We start from the raw sequence: 23,116 nt of genomic DNA, 5'->3' as shown, positions 1-23,116 counted from the left end.
AGCCTGCTCGCTGGGGGGGTGGTGTGAGGAGCAGAGAAGGCCACGACTCTGTGTAAGTGTCAGCAACAACTAAAACATCCCTGTATTGTCAACGCTGTTTTGGTCACAAATCCAAAGCACAGCACCACAGGAGCTCCTATGAAGAAAATTAGCTCCACCCAGCCAAACCCTGTAGGGCAAAGCAGCTTTTTATCTCCCAGTTTCAGCAGCCAGCTCAGCTCTGTAATGCTCAGCCTGCTTTATTTCCACTTATTTTCTCATAGCACCAACCTATGTCCAGCACTCATTATCAGCCCTTTCTTCAGTGTTTACGTAACAAGAAGCACAAAACTTTTACAGAGGAGTACTTGAGACTAGAGGATGGGATTGTTTATGGTTGGGTTTTTTTTTTCTTTGTTTTAAACTGGCTGCATTCTGCAGTGATCCAAGGATCACCTTATCTACCTGAAGATTTTTTATCAAAAAAATCAAAAGCTGCTTCCCTTAAAAGATTCCTGCTTACATCGCAATTCAGTAAAGCCTTGAGATGATTAATAGAAGTGATACGGTTGGTTTCATGATTGTGTTACGGCTTGTGGTCGCTTATTTGCAGACCCAAAAGGGACAAGTCAAGTCAGAATGAAAAGAAACTCTGCAGCTGAACACCAAGGGAGTACACACCACTTTAAGACTTAGGCCAAAAGGAGACTTTTTGACCTCAAATATTTAAGAATTCTGCAGCAGCACCAGTGAGAAACACCTTGCCCAGGACTATACCTGCACTATCTTCTCAGTTTTTTGGCAACGTCAGTCATTATTAGCACTACTGCTACTACCAGGCGTGATGATAATCACGGTAGAGAAATACACTCAGGAGGGTAGGACAGGCAAGAGAAACGAGAAAGGAATTGCTCAATAAAATTAGAAGCAAGGAACTTGCTAATACACCATTGGCAAGGTGTGTGAATCCTACCAACCAGGAAATCTCAAATGGTGCCTGGAAACGGCCCGACACGCAATTGAATATTCCTTCAGCAATTCAGTAAGATGTTCCTTTCTATTGCAGCATCCTTTAATTGTGATGAGGGAATCCTTTCCTGCAGAAAGGTCTTTCCCTTCCTTCCCAAGCAGAAGATGGGAGGAGGGGAGGGAAAGGATGCAGTGGGGCAGTGGGGGCAGAAATATTCTCTAGAAGCAGCCATCATCCACAAAAAGAAAAAAAAAAAAAATGTTTACACAACTGAGCAGAGGGACAGCACAGAGGGATGCTGGAGCAATGGGATACCAGAACCATCTTTACCTGCTCAATCCAAAGTTCACTTGCTAGAGCTGTGTAACTGATACAAAACAAAGGCTGCTGCCCATAACATCACATTTTAAAAAGTCTGGTTTTATAACTCTACTGAAGGAGCATTATTTTCTTAAGCTAATGCACAGATGCTATGGATAATATCCAATAAATGGAAATAAGGCATATTCTACAAGGGTCTAATAGTCTACGTGCTATAGATGCAAATACACAAGCCAGAACAGTGTGCAAGGATCGAGAAATTAATTTTTTAATCTGAAATTAATTTTTTGTACTCAATGCTTTGTTTTTATAGTTTGTTTCTCACCTCAGCCAATTTTTCAAAAATCTTAATACTTAAATTGTCAATTTAATTCTGCTCTTTACATTCCCTCCTCTAAATACAGATTATTTAGGAGTACAGAGGCATCAAGATAATCAGTTACCTATAAAAAAAACCAACCAAACAAAAAAAAAACAAACAAACCACCCCTTCAACTTCTTCAGAAAACCCGGGAAAATAATTTCTGAAGTATAAAGGATGAAGGGGGTTTCCAGAATTTCACTACCATTCAAACAATCTTTAAATACTTAGGCCTAAAAATAGTAATGCAAGCTAATAACATTAGCACATTCCTGTTCACTTAACAGCTATAGATTTTAAGGTATATATTTACAGGTATCAATTCAAATTATGCAAGCTTTTTCTTTCTGTAAATAGTTATTCTCACGTGAGAGGAGCCAGATATCGTCCAGTGGTATCAGCATCTTAATTAAGATCTGGATTCACTTTCTTACACAGTTGCAGAAGAGTATTTTATAGCCAGTTAATTTTATGTGACAAAAATGTGTAGGTGTCTTGAAAGAAGTCAAGACACGTTTCTACATTTTCCAGAATAACCAACTTGAAGAAAGCATTTCAATGTAACTTAGGTCAACAGACATCTAACGTAAGCATTAAGAATGCTCCAAGTTAAATTGCTTTGCTCTGCTGCTGTAAACAATTGTAACCAGATTTTCTAGAATCTAAGTCCAATTCTTAAGCAGTCAGGTAAAAATCAAAATGCCTCACTAGGAATCAAGCAAAAACCATCTTTATATTGCCAAAGCTATTTTCTCAAGAGGAAAGACAAAGCAATGAACAAAGAAAACTTCAAAGACAAAACCCACCAAGAATAGCTATAAATTAAAAAAAAAAAAAAATTGAAATGCTGTATTTCTACACATCAGAACATTCCCTGTACACCAACATGCAAGTCAGCCCTCTCCTGAGGGAGGCTATTCTCTTCCCCCCCCCACCCCAAAGTCAGACTCAATATGTTTTATTGTCCCCCTTAAGAATTAGGTTCTGAAAGTGGATCCACATCTCAGATGTGAATTTCAGGGCTTGTGTTTGTTTTTTTTTTTATTTTTAAATCACAGTAATAACAAGTAGTAATGTTTTCAGTATTTTTTCCAGTGATGCACATTTACACTCCAATATCACCTACCATATATATGAAACCAGACTCACCCAAAACTCAGTACTAAAAACAATTAGGAAAAAAGTCAAAATTGAAGCAGCAATGCAGTATTATTATAAGCTTCGTACATCCTCTCCATAAGACTTCTCCTTTAATTTATTAGAGTAATGTACAAATTACAGAGCCTGTCTAGACTCAGAAAACTAGCTATTGCTAAAGACAGCCACGAGATGATCATCGTTCTCTTGACATGTATTGAGAATGGCTGGTTAGTTGCTTAAACAGGAAAGCATTTGGGTAAAAAAAAAAAAAAAAAAAAGCTGCGTACATTTACATTATACTTCAGTAATAGTCTGAAGGCTCTTAAGGTCTTTCAGTAGATGAGTGGGCTCTTACACCGAACTTACAAGTATGTACTTGAAACAGACACAGATACTTCTCGACACAGGTAGCAGTAATTCACAGACCAAACACCAGGAGATGGCGCTGACAGCAGATGTTGAAGAATCAGCTACACCTGAACAGAAGCTGTCTTTAGCAAGTTCTTGACGTCCCCCTGCATTCAGGATCAACTCCTCCCCTTTGAAACCTCGAGTCAATTCCTTCTTTAGGAGCACTAGGCACATGAAAACCTGAAAGCGTTCTGATAGGCATGTATTTCAACTTATTTTTGCCACAGGAGAAAGGAGCCATCTCCCTATTAAAGGGAGGCTGTGTGAGAGCCCACTTCTGTCTGCCCTGCCTTCCCTTCCACCTTGCTCAGCTGCTGTATTCCCTGGCAGATGGCCTTAATGGCCTTAACTCTTCCCCTTTTCTCCTTGCAGAGCTGTCTTTCAGGCTACAGCAGCTGCCTACCACATCAGAAGCAGCAACTGAACGAGAAAAGGTGCACTGCAATTCAGCATGATTAGAAACAAATGGAACATTATGCACCTTGGGTGTTTAGATGTCTGATGTTCCAGCTGATGCACCACTTCCAGACAAAAGAGGGACCATGCTTTTCTTTAGCTCAGGCGACACTTACTACACACATAACTTACTGTTCTACCTTTAATTCTTTCTTTCTTTTTGGAAAAAAAAAAAAAAACACCACCAAAACCACCTCTTTTTTTTTTTTTTCTCCTTTTTTTTTTTTTCTTTTTTACACATCATTCACTGTTTCATGAAATCAAGGCTGTTAGCTGGACAACAGAGGAATATATACTGCTGAGTTATTACAACAATAATTTTACACCATCTGAAAAAAATAGCTGTACAACAGCTTTCCAGACATCAAGTTTCTTACATTAAAGATGACAGACCACTATTGATTCTGATGTTGCGCAAATACCAAACTTCATTCACTTGTCAAAGAAAAAAAAAGTTTCAAGTTAATCAGCTGCAGATTACATTCTCCTGGTTTTCTTCATTCATTTTCTCATAGTGAAGATACCCATTAAAGAATTATTTTTATTCTCAACAATAGCTAAAGCCACTAGAAATCCAAAACAAACAGGGAAGGGGACGGGTAAAGACTACAGTAGTCAATAACATACACTTCTGTGCACTACAGAAAAAAATATCTTTACCTTCTACTTTTACCTTACAGGAAAGTGGGAGACCATTATTAAGACAAAAAATTTACTAGTGGTCATCCTAAAGCCTAATCAAATCATACAGTTCATCCATCCACCATATATTTTTATGAGAAATCATGTGCATTTTTGTAATCAATGAAAATACAGCAGAAAATACTTTTGGGTGTTTTTCGACACCAGAGAAGCCAGTAGTGCTATAAAACTCACTGTATAAAGTTCACCACATCCATTTATTGAGTTATTTAACCAGCTCAGAGTAGCAGCTGGACTCTGTCCAGCCACTGAACGCACCTGTCTACTTCAAGATAGAGATTCTTAGAAGAAAAATAGTAGGAAATTAAATATGAAAACTACAAATTTCTTATGGAAATAAAGTTTTCTTTTGGGTACATGTAGTACACCTATTATGGAGAAATAGCAAACTATGGAGAATCATTAGTTTGAAGTAGACGGTGCAGAAAGAAGATGCAGTCCTTTAAAAACTTATCAAAGAAACGCACTAGGGTTTGCACGGGGATCCTTTTGGTTCCTGTATCTATACGTCAGCCAGACTCCCAGAATCTGAAAACAAAATGCAAAGATATTATTAAGCAAAGGGTCTCCACGTCATCTTCCATCAGTTTTACAGAGTTTGTTTTAAACATAAAATCCTGACAATTAGTTTCCAGTACACAAGTTAAAGATATTTTACCATTGCTAAAATTGCACAACCACACACCAGCTTTCTTAGTTAGAAAAAAGAATGCACCCTCTCAAAAAGAATTCATACCTAGCAAGAAAGAGAAGAACAAAGCAAAAAAGCCAAAACTGTATCTGCAATACAACATGAAATATTTCTCACAGACATGTCTAGCATTAAATTATTCTTTCCCTCCCCAAATGATAAATATTCATAAACCTGTCTTTAGTGTAACGATAAACAAATCCTCCAAATTGTTCCATTTTACAGTTACCACTTAACTGTAAGGCTATTTTTCTAGAGCATTTTCAAATCCTGTCATTCTTGTCCAACCACCTTCCCCCCTTCCCAGCAGCTTCACATGTTTAGTAATTAAGCACAGATGTCAGAGTGATTCTGTTTTAAGTTGCTGTATCGCTCTCATTGCCGTAATATCTACAAACCTTCTGAAAACTGCACTAAGCAGCCAGAGTATCTTCACACGCTCTACTGTGGGGTTATGAAAGACCTATCACCGATCAATAAAGCAAGTATATGTATCATCTGGATACTAAAGCAAAGAGTCAAATACCTTTTTAACCTGATGTTTAAAATACAGTTCACTCATCATGAAACTGTATCTCTGCACTCCAGGAGGCACAAAAAAAATCCTCAAACCAAAAAACCCCAAAGACTGTGTGTGCACACAGGTGGGGGTAGGCAGGAAGAACAGGGGAACAAAGTAAAGCAATGGTACGCCTTTCATTACTTTTGGAGAATCGTAAACCTGAAAAGCTAACTTTCTGCAAAAATTAAATTTTACAGCACCACATTTTAATGTGGTATCTTGCTGCAGTTTATAGTCGAAATAGCATAAAGTTGAAAGAACTCCCAGTGTTGAACAATGACAAGCTCTTCTTTTGGCAGACTGAAGCAAGCTGATAGTCTGGAAAAATTTGACCTAATTAATTCTTTGCCTCCCGAGATGGTACTGAGAGTTCCTGTAATAAACCCCCTAAAATTAATTGTTTCACAAAACAAAGCTTTAAAAGTGGGGAAAAAGCAGTCAATTTTCTAACCTCATACTCACTTACCTCTGTGAAACTGAAGAAGAGCCCTATGCCTCCAACGAATCTCAGCACCATTCCAGAATATTCTTCTATTATTGGTGCACATGGTTGACAGTGGTGACTTCTAAAACAATCCTGTAGCAGATACAAACACAGAATTGCACTCCATTTTCCAATGACACTTCATTGATTGAAAGCATCTAGTTAGCTCTATAAAAGACTGGCAGCCATGCACAAAACTCTAGCAGTTTTAAGACCCCAAAAAAGCAAGTATATAAATGACAATGGAGTACAACCTTTGCAGGGTGCTATGTGATTATGTTTCTAATAAGTTAACTAAAGAGCTTATTATCATTGTAACAACTATCGTACACATTTCTTAAAAAGCTGTGCTTCCTGCAACTATATAAACACTTGTACATACTTGAACAAACACAATGAAATTGTAAGTTTGTTCATGCTTGAAGAACTTACCGAGGAGCAAGTTTCATTTGGATCAAAAACTCTGAATCCACAACAATTCAGATTTCTCTCAATGTCTGTTCTTGCGCTGTTAGTGTTATTCCATCCCACCTCTAGAAGTTGACTCTAGAAGGCACAAGCAAATACATATTATATTAATTGAACTGGTTTGCATTTCATTGGAAACCAACACCCTAGGCCAAGCTGATAATTCCCTAACTAAAACCTTCTGATCCTGAAGTCTAACAGGATAATATATTAGAGAATGACTTGAATGTTCAAACAGCCTGTGTAACTAATGAAATAGAAGCACCTAGCAGCAGTATATTCATGGTTATAATTTATTTTCTTCCTTTCTTTTTCCTAAACCCGATAAAAGCACTAGTAATGGGACATGCAACTAATCTAATTGGGACTGCTCAAATTTTAAACAAAAAGTGTACATACATATAGGAAGCTGATTATTCAGTCACTGTACCCTTGCCTGCTTATTATGCAGTTAAGAATTAGTCTCCATACTGCATGGAAGCTGGTTTTACTTTCACACTTAAGGGTCACCTCTGTTCTTAATGTAGCCATGACCTTTTCAGTTACACAAGAACAATTCAGTGGCTTTATCATCTTTATATTATGATTATTCAGTTTTCATCAGCTTATCTGGAATTGCTAAACACAAGAGACAGTCAAGATCTCATGCTGCTACGCTTGTGACCATAAACCTACACGGGAAGCTTAAAAACAGAACAAATTAAAAAAAAACAAAGACAGCTGAAAGTAATTTTAGAACGCAGATGTATTTCTTTCTAACTACCACAGCCAAGCACTGCCTAAGGTCTAGCCCTTATTTAAAAGGATAATGCTCGTTGTCTTGAAACATGCTCTCCCCGTATTGTGGAAGACTATATATATTTTTAAAAAAATGTATATGTGTGTGTGTATGTACATATATATTCACGGTATTATGCTATAGATTAAGTGAGAAGTCAGAAAACTTTTCTTACCTGCTGTTCCTTGTTTAGTGCCAAACAGGCACAGGAGACAGAAAACTGGACAATAAAGACTAGCAAAAGAATAATCATGTACTAGAAATAGTAGTTAAGGATACACTCTCAATTTAATTCTGCTTTTATAACACATATGCCTAATGGTATTCCTTATTTCATTGGATAACACTAGGTCCTTCAACAAAATAACTACCATAGTAAGTTTTGACTGGATGTGGAAAAGATGACCCAAATAATGTTCCCAGAACTCTATCACCATATATTATCCCTTTTTGGCGACAATTATAAAGAGCTGGCATTTCTGGGTTAGGTGTTTCTTGCCTAGCAAGACAACATGTCCAGAAAGGTTAATAAAAGGAGCTTTGAGAAAGAAAAATCTACAGTCAATTTCTCCAGCTTTAGGGACTCATGTTGTTATTTCAAGATACTTCACTTAAAGTAGTAAAGAAAATACTTTTCTGGGTATTTCATATTCAGATTTTTTTTCTTCAATGACATAGTCTTGTAGTTAATTACAAAAGGTAACTTCAGCTAAAAAAAAATAAATTGAGAGTTGCTTTCGGAACACAGCCTCACACACTTTTGGACTAATGCATCTGAAAACAGTATAAAACAAGAAGAAAAAGATTTGATACTTAAGATCATGTTTTGAAAGCTGGGCACTGTCTTCACAATTTGGCTGCTGTATTCAGATGCAGACACTTATCTCACACAATTGAAGTGTTTGTAAAGGGGAGGTCACTACCAATTCATAGATAGCAACCAGAAAAATAAGAATTTTATCTGATGAATCTCTCTTCATGTCCAAACAGATCAATTTTGTTATGCAAGGCAGCACCACAGGCTGCTTACACAGCATCGGTAAGCATACAGGTGCAGCAAAGCACACTGAGAAGGCCTGTGTCCACTTCTAGTCTGGGTTCGCAATTAAAGACTAGGTATGAAAAGAAAGTGCTTCTTGACAGCCTGTATTACCCACAATGCAATCCCCTGCCAGCTACAATCAGCTCGCTATCTGGAAGTATTACTTTTCTCTACCGTTAAACATTAATAGTTTACATACTCTAGCTTGGTGTAGGGTTGTAGAAAGAGGCACCTGTGACACACTGATCCACCATAAAAAGCTCTCAAAAAAATGAAAATATTTTGATTTTTAGGAAAAGGAGACATTAATACTTGTGTCTTTAGAGCACACACAAGGGAGAAAAAAAGGAAGCTGGAATAAAGTTAAAGGGGAAGGAAGTTTCATTTAGACTGCACTTGACAAAATAAGATCGTGAATTTCTGTTCTGTTTCTCAGCTGACAGAGCAGGTTGTTTACACGACTTGAACCAAGCTCCAATCCATGTAATGCATCAGAAGGATACAAAGAATAGCAATACTTGATGATGTTTCACCGCACCGATCAATCCAACCAAGGCAATAAGGAAGAGGAAGATTCCTACTGCAATTGCCACTCCAACAACTCTGAAACTAGAGATGAGGCCAAAGCCGATTCCCCATGCCGCAATTCCAATCAGCAGCAGGCTTACTAGCTGGAGAGGAGAGAAAACAAAAAGTTAGTCTGCATATTAAAAGAGGCTCAGCCTACATACAGCTACATGCTTTACAATTAAGTTGTTATTAGAAAGGTACAACCTTTCTTTCCAGTGCAAAGAGAAGCACAACCCAAAGTAAACCAATCCTCCACCTCATCACAGAGATAACTTCAGTTCCAGATGTTTTAAGGCACACATATTCTTCAGCACTGTTAACGTGGAGCTGTTACAACTTAATCTACCTACAAGTCAAGCTATATTGCACTACCTGTGACGGACTACAGACACTGAAGCATAGATTATAACAGAATTGACAAATAAGCTAAAATCATTGGCTTGAATTCACAGAATGGAAGAATGAAAAGTCCAGATGTTTTCTGAAACACAGGCAGTATATTTAAAGAAAATAGGATACACAGCTCTGAACATGTAAAAACAGCGCACTTTGCCAAAAGCTACTGTGATCGGGAATATAGCTGTATTAATTATTAGAGAAGCTTCTATGTAGTTGATGATATAACACAATAGTTAGCAAGGTCACAGAGAAACACTTTTTAGATCTGTAACTCAAGGACTTCATGTAGTAAAATAATAAACATATTTCTTCAAGAAAATAGCTCTACTGTGAAGTCAATCATGTTTCTATACCCAAAACACTCTTATCCTGTTTCCTTCCTTTTAAAGATGGTATTCGGGGAAGACAGGCAGAATCTGTCCCAGTCCGCTTACTGAGATTTATTGTTTATATGGGCAGGAAGCTCCAGCCTTTCCTGTTACCATGCCAAAAACACAGAACAAAAAAAAAAATTCAACATGAAAAGCTGCAGAGAAATTTGTAATGAGGTAGAGGAGGAGGGAAGGAGCAAAGCCAACCCAGATGTCCAATACACATGATGCCTAACACTCTCTTTTGGAACAGTTAGACCTACGTGTAAACACATCACCCATTACATTCTCTGTTAAATAACACCAAATCAACACGCAAGTTTTAACTTTCCAAAACCCTGATCTCACCAAAAAATATCCAGAATTTGTATCATTATATAAAAAAAAAAAAAAAAAAAAAAAAAAACAAACCACAAACCAGTAAGGGCTTAGTCTAATCCAGCTACTTGGCTTTATTTGACAACAAACACAAAGTAAGCACTTAAACTTGCTCACCAGTTTCCATTCAAGCAAGACATATCTCATGATGTTTTACTGCTTATCCACAGGGGTGAAAAAAAAAAAAACCAAAAGAGGAAATTTCCAACTTATCCATCATTTCAACATACTTACCTTAGACCAGCGCATTTTCGTTGGTTTTAATACCAAATATGTCTGTATGTTTTTTCAGCTTAAGTTCCTTTTGGAAGACTGACCTATGTAATGCTGCTTTTGAGACATGGAAATCTCTGATAACATCAAAAACACTAGTAAAACAAATAGTGATGTTCATCAAGATCAAAACACAGTGGGTGTTTTTTTCGTGTGTTCACACAGGAACACACCTCAAAAAAATATTTTTATCAAAAGCCAGTAATCCACAGAAGAAATTTAAGAGGGTCTGCAAGAAGAAAACAAGGATATTTGTCATACCTACACCTCTCTCTTACCACTTGAAGAGACAAAAGAATGATATAAAATTCAAAAGAATTGTTCAATACCAGTAGAGTTTTAGGATTAATTCACATTTGTCTTTGTTTCTCAAACAAAAAGCCTTAATCACCATGTTCAGTTAAAACCAAAACACTGAGCCAGGATGTCATGAATCTAAATTGCAGACGGGGGGGAAGAAAAAAATAAAACAAAGCAAAAAGCCTTGGCTCTGCCACAGACAGACTTTCTGAATGCATGCTGCACAAGGCTATAAACTTCCTGATGTTATTATGTTAAAAATTAGCCTTGCTAATCAGAGAGTTAAGTGCAAGATCTACCTGTTCTGATCTGTGCCCACTCACTTTATTTCATTGTCTCATACCAGTCGGAAGATTTATTTTTCCACCTAAGTGTCAGAAATGAACAACAAAAGAAATCCCATAACCCAATTTCCAATCAGAAACTGCTGGCTGATGTCCCATTCTCTGCATCAACTTCTAAGCACCAAACTCACACTCCCACTACACAGCTCTTCAAAGAGTTATCTCATAAAAAAATTTCAAAGGCAATGTCAAATTTCAATTTCTTTCACAAAGAAAAGCAGAAGAAACTTTGCTTCTAATGATTTTCACTAATACTTCTTTCTCCTGCCCAAGCTATACCTGCAAATATTTATTTTTACCAATCTGCCTCCAGTATACCTGGAGCTCTTTGCTCATTTCACAAGAGGTCTAAAACAATTAATGAAACAAGTTTTATTCTTAAAGTATCAAAATCAAAAGAAGAGACCTAAATAAAATCTGTGCCTAAAACACCTATTGGATAAATGCAGGGTACTGTTTACTTCTTGCTGCTGTTACTCATCTCAGCTTCCTTTATTGTGAGGATATGTCCATGAAATTAGTGTGTATGATGCTAAGTTATTACCATGACCCTCTAGCCCAAAAAGCTTTTCTGGTAGAAACATCCACACACAGAATCTAGAGCCACTACAGTTTTCAAGTGGAAAAAAAAAAAGCCTCTCTAGCTTTTAAACCTGCTGTTGAACCCCGGATGTTCAGGAATCAGGTGACCAGCTTTGAACAAATAAAACAACAGAAAATAGTTTAGTTTCTCTTTTGATCACATTCTAGTTTTAGAGCCACCAGCGTCATTTTTCAAGTTTATCTCCACAAATACCAAGGCTATATTTTCTCTTCTTTCACGTGACAAAGTTGTTTAAAGGAATTGGACAACAGACATGGAAATTCAGTACCATTACAGGTCCCTGTTACCGGGCTCTGGCTGGCAAGCTAAGTGAAAATGCTGCATCCAGTCAGGCAGAGAGATGATTTTGATCAAAATAACTATCGGCTACTCCAATTATAGCCACTTACAATTGTAGAAAACTGATCTTGTGTTTCAAAACTGAAGTGGAGACTGCAGGTTTACAAACTTTTCCAGAAACAGATTTAGTATTAAGTTCCTGTCTCCCCTGTTTGTTGACTGAGAGATGAAATGATGGTTATTCCTTCATTTTCAGGTTTGGATTGGACAATCTGAATGTTGAGCAATAAAACTACATATATATCATTTTATAGAGTCATAACATGAAAAACTAAAGTAAACACATACTACTACAAACAGGACAAATAACTTATGCTGTTTTGGGAAAAGGTTTTACAAGTTTGTAAAACAATGCAAGGCTCACAGCCTTAGCCACTGTTTAGCCGCTAGAAATGACTAGTCAACAGTGCTTATTCCAGTGTTTTGAAACAAAAGCATTGAGATGCAATATTTCTAAAAGTGAAGGTATTGAGGCTTTGCAGTAAAATGTACTGGAAACAAAGTTACTTAGTGACTTAAAATGAGTAATATGCACATTCTAGCTTCATTTAATTATAAAGAAGTCACCTACTTCTGTTAAACAAAGGAAAAAAGACTCTCTACTGAGCTTCTGAATGTCACACTTTATTTTACCGAAACCACGTTTCACAGCACTGGAACTCGCCAAAAGAAAATAGTGTCATCCTTGGAAGACCGAAGTACATGTGAAACTCCATTTTACCTACACAAGTTTACTTACATAAAGCTAGCCTTGGTTACTAACACTTCAAATATTTGCTTGATAAATCTACCAGAAATATATGAAATCACAGACCAGTTTTTAGTGATTTGGACTGATCCTGTTTCCCACAATAGTCTCATTAGTAAGCTGAAAAGGTGTGGGCTGGAGAAATGGCCTGTTAGACTGAATAACACAGGCTGGACTGTTGATCTTAAAGGGTAGTAATTGATGGCTCAGCATCCAGCTGGTAGCAGGTAAGAAGCACCACTAAGGCTAATACTGTTGCAAATATTATACAGTATCTCCACCAACAAACTAGGTGACAAGACAGAATGACGAGTCCTCAGAAAATCTGTGGATGATACTACACAAGGAGAGTGACTGACTCTCCAAATAGAGATGCGACTCAGATGGACCTTGATAAACTAGAGCAATAAAACAACAGGAACCTCATGAAGTGCACAATTCTGCTCCTAGGTTCCCTTCCGTGGAACCTGGGAACAGACCGGTTGAACAACAGCCTTACTGAGATAGACCTGGAGATTGCACTGTTGCCAAGCTGAATATAAGCCAACAGTCTTCTCTCATTGCAAACAGGGAAAGCCAAGAGGTGTGCAATCAAAGGGAACTAAATGCTGGTGAGACTGCAGCTCAAATACTGTGTCCTATTTCAAGCCCACCAGGTCGCAAAGGAATTTGAGAACCCGGAAAGAGTCGACAAAATGGCCTGGAGCCTTAAGAATGATGTTTGAGAAGCAGGTGACAGAGTTGGGTTTGTTTAGTCTGACAAAGAGGCAGCCTAGGGATAATCTAATAGCAACTGAAGCTGAAGGTGCATTAGAAAAACAACAGAGGCAAACTTTTCTGTATTGACCAGCCACAAAACAAGAGGCAACAACCACAAGATACAGCTTGGGAGGTTTAGACTGGATATCAGAAAAAATAGCTGCAAGGTGGTTTGGTGCTGTACTCAGAGAGGTGATAATCTTTCTTCTCAGAGGTTTTCAAGACTCAGTAGAAAAAGCCACTGCTGGACAACAAGTGTTAGTTGTAACCCTGCTCTGAGCAGGAGCCTGGACATATGAGCCCCAGAAGTCCCTTCCAACCAACACTCCCACGCACCACAGCCAGCTCTTCCATCATGGAAACTTTGCCACTCTCCATACCAAAAATGGAAGTTTTAACAGGCAGCTAAGGGACAGATTTAGCACTTACCAAGGACTCTTCTGTACCATCTAGATCATTAAATAGACAACCACCAGCTCCTAAACCCCATACCAACAAAACATCTTCTTACAAGCAGTAAGGTCTCTCAATAAAAGAGGAATGAGTGATTCCTCAGAAGTACTTACACAGCTTCAGAAACACAAGTCTTGTTCTCAGAAGTGATTAAAAGGTTCTGTTCACTTAAGGCATGTTTACATAGAAAGCCAACAGGCATTAAAAGCAAAAGAACTTATTACAAACTGAAGCATTCTGTCCCACAGAAAGATGCTACAAGCACACACTGTCCACAAACCAGAAAAGCAACACAGAGCTATGGGAAGTGTCTGAGTGTGTGGGGGTGAGAGCTACTATTTTAAATTTAATATCCTCATTTATTATATACTATATTATCTCTCTACAAACTCTAGCAACCTTATTTAAAAGCACACAAGCAAAACACAGGCTTAGCATAATCCAATATATAAACTCATCAATCTGAAATGAAGTAAATGTTTACCGGAACAAACCTATACGTAGTACAAATCCTACGTCAAGATCAGTAGTGTTCACTATGAGATCAAGTACTTTCTCTATGCATTAAAAACATTAAGAAAATCAAGCATATTGCCAATAGACAAAATGTTACTCCAATGTCAGTGTCTCTATAGGGAAGATTTGAGGGACTGTAAGTTCAAGATCAGTGGAAAGGCTCAGAATCCACTTTAAGTGACTTCCTTTTTTTTTTTTTAATACATATATATACACATACACACACATTTGAACTTCAGAGATGTTTCAAAAATAACAATTTCTAGACAAAGAATTTCTTTGCCACAAAGATAGTAATCACAAATTTGACTGTCCTCTTCTCCAGTCAACTTACTAACATGATTAAAGCATTAGCCTTTACAGTACTTGTCAGGGTTTTCTTTCTCCTTACTGCTGCATAAATTACTACTACTACAAAAAAAAAAACCTCCTAATTTGCTCTATTCTTTAAATCCAAGTTCTCCTGTGTGCATAGCTGCTCATTTCCCTCACTCCTGTACTGGAAAAATGCACTTCTGTTCACACTTACCCCTTGTACACTTATCCATAAGCTTATAGCCTACATTACAAAAAGAAACCAAGATAATGACAAATGATTTATCTATCTAGACAACGCCACTGTGAAGCAATTCAAATGCTAAAACCAGTTTCTCCTTCCTTCAACAGCAAGCCACAAGCAAAGCTGCTGTTTTGATTAACTAGCAACTTTTCAGCATTTCAACTAGCTTGGACTGGTTGCTAGGAAGGAAGTCACATGCAGAAGTTACTGTTCTCACTGTTTTCTTGTAGCCTCAGGCCAAAAATGAGTTGGTAAAACTGCATTTAAGAACTTAAATTTCAAGAAATACAGCCTCACCATTCCTGGGTGAAGAGTTTATTATGTAGCATTTACACTGGTATCGGCAAAGGAAATGTTTATAGAATAGCTGCCAAGCTGGATACAGAACAGGAACTAAAACCAGAGATTACACACATGATGAAACACATCCTCCCTAACCTCTCTCTCCACATATAAGTTCATACTCCACTTCTTTTAAGGGGGATTTAAAGTTTAAACCTCAAATGGTATATACTTTGAAGGTAGAGATTTTCACCACCCGCCCCTTCAACGTAACCACCCATTGAGAATCTAGAAGACAATTCTTCTGGTTCCCTGCACTTCATCTAAAAACACCACGTTAAAACAACGGGCAGTATGTAGTGGTGCATCTTTAGCAAGCTAAGACTAAGCTAAATTGATTTCCATCACAGCTGTAAGCTAGCCAACCTGTAAGTAACTTTATCTCCTTGCAGTACTTCTTCAGCTTTACTGAAAGCAAAGTGAAGGCTGAGCAGTAAGTAAAGCTCTGGGCAGGGCACCTCCAAAGGACTTCTAACAGAAAGCAAAATCTTCTACCTTCAGGTGACTTATTTAAATGAGGATTGATCAGTAGTCTGGTTACTGACCAGCCTTGAGGCGCATGACGTGGAAAAAGCAATTTATGTGAAAGGCAGCCTTCCTATCCCTTATCACGAAAGCCAGTTCTTTCTGTTTGACAGCTTAGTTCAGAGTTCTTCATGTGACTGCCAATACTTAAGATCGAGTTGCTTTTGACCATAAAATGAGCTTCTTTCATGTTGAAATGGTAGTGAGATTTAACCCATTTTATATTCCTTGGGCTTTGGAAATGCAAGCTTTCTGCTGTATAGCAGGAACAACTATCTTCTGAAACATTCACTTTTGGTTACTTGTTTGTTCAATGTTTTTTAAGAAGTTGTGAAACATTTTCAGGAAGACAGGTGATTCCACAGATCCTTCTTCCATACAAATATCTCCCTCATCACAAAAACAACAGTAGAAAGAACACAACTAATGATACGACCTACAAGGCTACTACAGGGCATTCAAAGGGCTTCTCGATAATTCTGCTGGTTTTAAAGTATCCACCTGTACTGCAAGGATGGCTGAAAACATCACTGGTATCAAAACATACCATGCTCCACACAGCCTCCTCCTTCTGTGCCCTGCCACTCTCCAGTCCTTTCACTAAACACGGCCTGCCTTCCTAGCTCCAAATGCCACTACACACACTGCGCAAGACAAGCAAAAAACAGAAGCCACTCATATCTGGTCTACAGACCCAGCAGATGTCTCAATTCTGACCTGCTACCACAAAATCCTGTCACTTTGGCTGTAAACTGGCATGCAGTATAGCTGAGGGCATTCCCAAACACTGATGAAAAGTCTTAAAATATATATCTGTATTTTTGCTGTAGTCACTCTTCTGTGTTCTCAAATGTGAGCATAGAAACCTTCCCAAAATACCAAGGGAAAAAAAAAAAAAAAACCCAACAAAAAAACCCCAAGACTAAATTAACACGACCAACATTAACCTTCCCTGCCACATACCTAAAAGCTTCTGTACCACTGTTTTATTTACACGTCAAGACTAGATAACACAGCTTATACTGCTCAAATGTCCTTGAGAAAAACATTCTCATTGTCTGAGAATGACAGAAATGGCTCCAAGGTAACCTGCCCCATTTGCTGAGCATCCAGTTAGGACAATGAGCTAGACCAGCCCAGCACAGGCTGGTGCTGGGTCAAACTCTTCACACGATATTCCTAAATGCTGACCACAGACCATCAGACACAGCAAACAGCAGGCTATTTACTGGTTGCTTCTTGCAGCTTAAAACAAGCTTATACAAACCAAAATTGAATTGAACTCAGAGATCACTAGTTCATTTACCACTATGAAAGCAACTGGCACATGAGGCAAGAACTGTGTTTCTCTAATTCTTGTCTTGTACCTGGCTCCGTGTAGCCACTACAGTGGTCAGGAATTATCAGGAAACATGGAAAACAGTCGCATTCCCTTTCCCTAGGAAAATCCAGATGTTCACCCTGCCTCAAACACCAGGTTTCCCCAATGCAGAGAAGGGAGATGGAGCTTGCACATCCGTGTGAAAGATGCAACATGCTCAGCCCTCTGTGTTGGGAATGCTGCAACTAAGACAAACGCTATTGAAAACCCTACCATGTCAAACAAGCGCTGTCCAAATCTGAGATTTCTGTACTCATCTTTATATACTTCTGTAATACAGGAAAAGCAATTTTGATAAAGAGGGCAGAAATGTACTAATTACACTTTCAATAAATACTGCACCCAGAGAACAACAAGCAGGAATAGAAAAAACAACCCTTTCAAATAGAATGCTTTGGAAAGCAATACAAAAAACCAGGATAGTCTAGAAAACAAGTTCAGAGAGCAAAGTATTATAAAAAGTAAATGATTTTGATAAAAGTACTTTCTAGTGTTAAGAGGACACATGGATGCTCTTGTGGAATGAACCCTGTGCTACTAAAAAAATACACACTTTTAATGGTAAAGCTACCATGTTTTACTTTAAATCAAATAGCCACTTTAGGTGTAAGAAAAACTGAAAGCCAGATTAACAAAACAAAGGCAAGATGTTTACATACTGACAACAAACAGTTCATGTATGCTGCTGCAGCAATAATTAAGTAGCTGCTTGGGTGACAAAAACAGCACACACCACCCAAATGAACTGTCAGCATTATTTTTTTTAATTTAAATATTTAATCTGGTGGCCCAGCTACCACTTCAATCTCTCATCACTAGCGAGGACTTAGGAATTTCCTTTTTCTTTCTGAGAATCTGATTTGAAATAAGATAGCAACTGTTCACACTTCAATACAATTACTCAAGACTTCCTTGGAAGGAACAGTGTCCACCTAAGAAATCCTTGTCTGGTTAAAGTGAGCAAATAATGGTGGAGCCAGCATCTAAGGTTCTCATACATGGAAGATTAGAAATCTTGGGTTACGTACACATCCTTGAATTTGGCTGAACTCTGTGGACAGGCATTTTAAACAGTTTGTATGGGTTTGCCATTTGATGGGAAATGTAAATATGATTGAATAAAGACAGGCAAAATCAGTCAGATACCCAAAATTAGTATTTTAAAGGTCCTTATATGCAGACAGTTCTTCCACGTAAGAGTTTATTCCAGCAATACACGTCATTATATACACACTGAGTCAACAAATAGTCTCAATTATTTTTCTTTACTCTTCCATAAGGAACCATACTGAAGTCAGCAACACTCAGCATAGATGCCAGAATTACTCATAAAAAATAAATTTAAAAATAGAAGCGGGGCCTAAGGACATTAACTTAGTCCAGAGAAGAACCAAAAACCATCAGCAAAGTACCATCTGAAAAGAATGTTAAGCGAGCAATTAGGTTAGTGGGTTTCTGGTTTCTTGCCTTAAACCAGTAACTGATTTATTACTGCCAGAACATATATTTTTCTTGGTGTACTACCATAAAAAGTAAAGCAAGACAGCATTTAAAAGAAAAACAAAAGAAAACCCAAACAACTCCTAGTCTAGGAGTGTTTTAAAGAAAAGCAGAATATAAACTGTAACCCCCAATTGCAGTTCTGAGGGTTAATTCATTCCAAGCACGTGATACAGAGATCAATGCCACCTAGAAAAACATTCAAGGCGTGTTACCTATTTGACCTTACATCCCTTCTTTCCCCCACTACTCCCTTACCACCAATTATTACTGTGAATTAACATTGTTTAAAAAGATGATGAAGTTCTTGCTCTGGTTGCCTCCTGTATTTTTTCCAGATGGGAAAAAATCATTCATAGTGCTGTTGCAACCCAAGTCTTATATTGTCAGGTTTTTGTCTAACCAAGGAACAGAGAAGCTCACACATTTTGCTATATCAACTCCACCAGGTCAACTAAACACCTTAAATGTTATTTCTGCAACTCGGGATTTAAAAGCATTAGTTTTATAACTTGCCTATAATTAATAAGCAACAGAAGCAATAATAATAAGATACTCCAGTTAATATAATTCAAAGAAGTCTTTCCTTCCCTTTGGCAAAAACATAAGTTCTGCATCAGTCAGATGCAAGAATACCAAGTGACACCCACAAAGTAAATTCTACTCAAGGAGACATCAGAGCAAGATTAAGGTCATAAGTGCATTGTACAGGTATCACAAACAACCACATAGGTCCCAAAGATCAAACCACCCTTGCTTAGGCCAAATATGCCCCAAACACCTACCAGACCCCTTACACCTGGTTAATATATGGCTGTAGGAATAAGTGATAGTGGCTTCAGAAAAAACACCTGCTGTCCATATGACATCAAAATGAGATCTGTGGATGTATTATGTTAGAAAGATCCAGATTTCTCTCACTCTTCTGTCACTCAAGAAATAATAACAACAACAATGATAACAAAAAATAGCCTTACATTAATGGGATGAGACGATTCACCTACAACCCATCCACTGGAATGGGGCAATCCCATGAAAAGTTGGCCAAGATGATCTTTTGAGATCCCCTGGGCTACTCTACCATTCTAACTTCCCTTCATCATGACAGTCTACATACACTAAACGTACCTACAACTACAGATGCCAAACGAGGCAATGCCTACCTCCTCCCCTCTATTCTGGCTGGGGGTAGCATGGGCAACCCATAGCATCACTGGGATCCCGGGTGACTTTCAGAGCAGGTAGGCTGGGCTCCCTAAGCATGCTTCAGAGACATACTCCACAAGCTCCTCCAAGGAAGCATGCGCAATAGCGCTGCCTCTCCTATATTAAGGGTTTTGTTCTGCTCTTTTCTGAGGGAACAAGGGTCACCTCATACACCAAAGAATATAATAACAACTCTAGCTTGAGCACAGGCACTTCTACATCCATTCATGGTACGAATGAATGTAGTAACTGCCAGCTACGAGAACTGTTTGTTCTGATGAACGGCATTAGACCTGTTTGTTCCCCTGTCTCGCCTTCAGTCGAGATCAGGCAGTGCTTTCAGACAAGCACTGATACAACTGCCTGCAAGCACTGGCTGACCCCAATTTCAGTCTGCTGAAAGTCATCCCCAAGCACGGTTGTTAACATGAAACATTAGAGGACATACTACCTCTCTAGATGTGCTGTGGGAGGAAGCCATTACATGTACTCCTGTTTCTTGCTATTTCTGTGTCATTTTAAAATAGATAATGAGGAAAAGAACTCACAGGTATGCTACAACTGGAGATTTCATTGTTCTCTGTCGGAAATAGGTCCTCCAACTTGCCTGAACAAAACCAGGCACCTGCCTACAGCTCCCCAGCAAGTCAGTTATTTCAGTTTAGCACACTATCTTTTTTTTTTTTCTTTCTTTTTTTCCTTTCACACATTTTCCCCCCGCCCCGCAAGCAGCCAGACTTGGCCACTCGCTGGCCCACCCCAGGGGCGAGCAGGGAACCCCGCTTACCAGGGGGCCGGGGGTCTCTCCAGCACAACCCCCCCTCCCTCTCCAGCCTGCTTTGCTCTGTACAGGTCTCACAGGGCCCAGTACCCCCACATGGCACTTGTCACTCACTTGTCACAGCTCCCTGGGTTGGCGCAGCGACCTCTCCGGCCTCCCTGGATTTTGATCCCGGGAAGCCACGTCCCTGCGCTGACAAAGCGCGGCCTGACCGGTGCCACCTCCCCCTCCGTCCCCCCCCGCCTCAGCCGGAGGCCGCTCCGAGCGGCGGCCCCGGCTCGGAACCGCCGCCCCCCACCCCGGCAGCCCCTCAGCACCAGCTAGCCGAGAGGAGGCCGCCTTAGATCGGCGTCAGCCCCGCCACCTCCCCTCCCCGCCCGGCGGTGGAATCCGCAGGGCGAAGCAGACCCCACCACGGAGGGGGGGCAACCCGAGCCCCTCCCGCCGCCTCGCCCCAGCGCGGCGGCCACGCACCGTGTAGAGCAGGTTGAGGGCGCAGAGGCAGTTCTTGGAGCAGGCGAAGCCCCCGCACACCATCGCGCCGCCGTTGCCGTCACCACCGCCGCCGGGAAACCGCGCAGCAGGAGGCCGCCGCCGTCGCTCCGCCTCCCTCCCCCCCCCCCGCTGGCCGCTAGCGCACGGGCGCGGCCGCAGCAGGTGAGCGGCGCCCGCAGCCCGTCGCCGCGCGCGCTGATTGGGCCGCTCCCGGGCGCAAAGGTAAAAATATGCAAATGAGGAGGCGCGGAGGGGGCTGGGAGGGCTCGTGGTGGCGGCGGCGCTTGTGCCCGCCCATCCCCTCACCCGTTATCTGTCTCGCCGCAACAACCGGGACTTGTCCCGGGCTCCGGGTCAGTTCTCATCCCGGGGTGGGGTTTGTCGGCTCTGCACCCCCTTCTCCTCCTCTATTGTTACGAAGGCAGCCGAGGCCCACGTCTCGCCCCGGGGCGGCGGCAGGCGGGTGGCTCTAACGGGAGCTGCCCGCCGGGCCCAGGGCACCGGCCCCCGGGGCTGGCGGCTGAGGTGCCGCCGGAGGAGGCCGTGGGTGGCCCCCGGGCTCTGTGTGCTGCCTGTGAGGGGAGCTGGGGAGGGGGAAACTCGCTGGGGCCTTACCTAGGGGTGGCTGGGGGAGGGTTGGCATCTCCTCGGCCATTTTGTTGTTGCGGGAAGGAGAGGTTCCTCCTTTTTGCTTCCACGATGGCACACATCTTCTTACATGTTTATGTTTGTATATTTCCTTACTCTGAGGGTTAGGTGTTTTTACTTACAGGTAGTCAAACAAAATCTTCCATCTTTATCAATAATTGCCTACCAGTCGGTACCAACTTTTTGTTGCTGTTTTTATTTAGCTGGAATGGCGTCCCAGTTCACTAGTACCCTCCAACATCCAGTCTACAGTCGCCATGGGCTGGACTCTGCTGTATGATGCTTTATGATAAATACATCAAATTCAATAACTGCCAGGTACTTCAGTGTGTACGTGTATTGCAGGATTAGTGTCCAAGATATTTTCTTATCTCTTTGCTGGGCTTCACAAAGAGACAAGGAGGCATATGTTCCTCTCTTGGGATGCCTGTAAGGGTATGTAGCGTGGTAGTTTTACTTCATTGGGGTTTGGTGCCAGAGAAGTTGTGATGGTGGTCAGTTCCGAGTATGCAGAGGAAGCAGCATCTACTGTCTGATGAATTCACAACAATTCTTAATAGGAACTTGTCATCAAAGCAATTTAAGAAGGAAATTCCAAAAGCATTTTGTTTTATGTAATTTGGCTGGCCTCCGTCTCCTAAGGGAAGCCACAGCAGGCTAATAATCCTTGCCAGCAGTGAGAAGCTGAACAGCAGCAGGTTTTGTCTTTCCTGGTCTGTCACTCAGATCTTTTTTCTTTTTTTAACATCTTTTTTTCCATGCTTTTTGATATTTTGCCAGACTCCTGCAATTAAATATAATACACATTTTTTTCTCATGCAATAACAGAGACTCGTTGCTTTTTTACTGATGTATATCTACCTCTCAGCGGCTAGCCAGGCAGCAAATTAAAAGTCTCCAATATTTGTGACCACAAATTAAATCTGAATGCTCAACAGCTGCTGAAGCTTTCTGTTTGTTTCTAAACTTGACAGCACAGACCATCCCTGCTGCTGGAGCTTTGTGAAGAGACAGGATGAGTGAAAAATCTGTTGTGTTTTTTTTTTCTCCTTGCTAATTAAACTGACTTGATGTTGTGGCTAATTTGGCCTATTGGGAATGCAGATTTACTGACTTGAGTTACTGTCTTTACTGGGCCAGACTTCTGATCTTTTGGGCCCAAGTCTGGCAGAGTGTAAGCTCAGTATAAAGTCACTTGCTTCAATGCAATTTTACTAGCTGCTTTTAATTTTGTTGTAAAGACTGGTGTCAGAAACTGTT

General features: G+C 40.1%; 1 protein-coding gene across 1 annotated transcript; it reads right to left on the bottom strand.

Annotated features, from left to right (window-relative positions):
- Positions 1-4,677: 4,677 nt before the first annotated feature.
- Positions 4,678-21,277, bottom strand: TSPAN13 (tetraspanin 13). Its single transcript, XM_082479445.1, has 6 exons — positions 21,188-21,277; positions 8,869-9,036; positions 7,499-7,579; positions 6,510-6,623; positions 6,060-6,170; positions 4,678-4,868 (listed from the first exon to the last, which is right to left on the bottom strand). The coding sequence occupies exons 1-6, from the start codon at positions 21,248-21,250 to the stop codon at positions 4,794-4,796; spliced, it is 612 nt and encodes a 203-aa protein (XP_082335571.1). The 5' UTR covers positions 21,251-21,277; the 3' UTR covers positions 4,678-4,793.
- Positions 21,278-23,116: the final 1,839 nt, after the last annotated feature.

This window comes from Vanellus vanellus (genome assembly GCF_965231255.1).
Source record: "Vanellus vanellus genome assembly, chromosome: 2".
Taxonomy (NCBI): domain Eukaryota; kingdom Metazoa; phylum Chordata; class Aves; order Charadriiformes; family Charadriidae; genus Vanellus; species Vanellus vanellus.
Note: the sequence above shows the minus strand (reverse complement) of the source record. Positions and strands in the feature narration are given on the sequence as shown.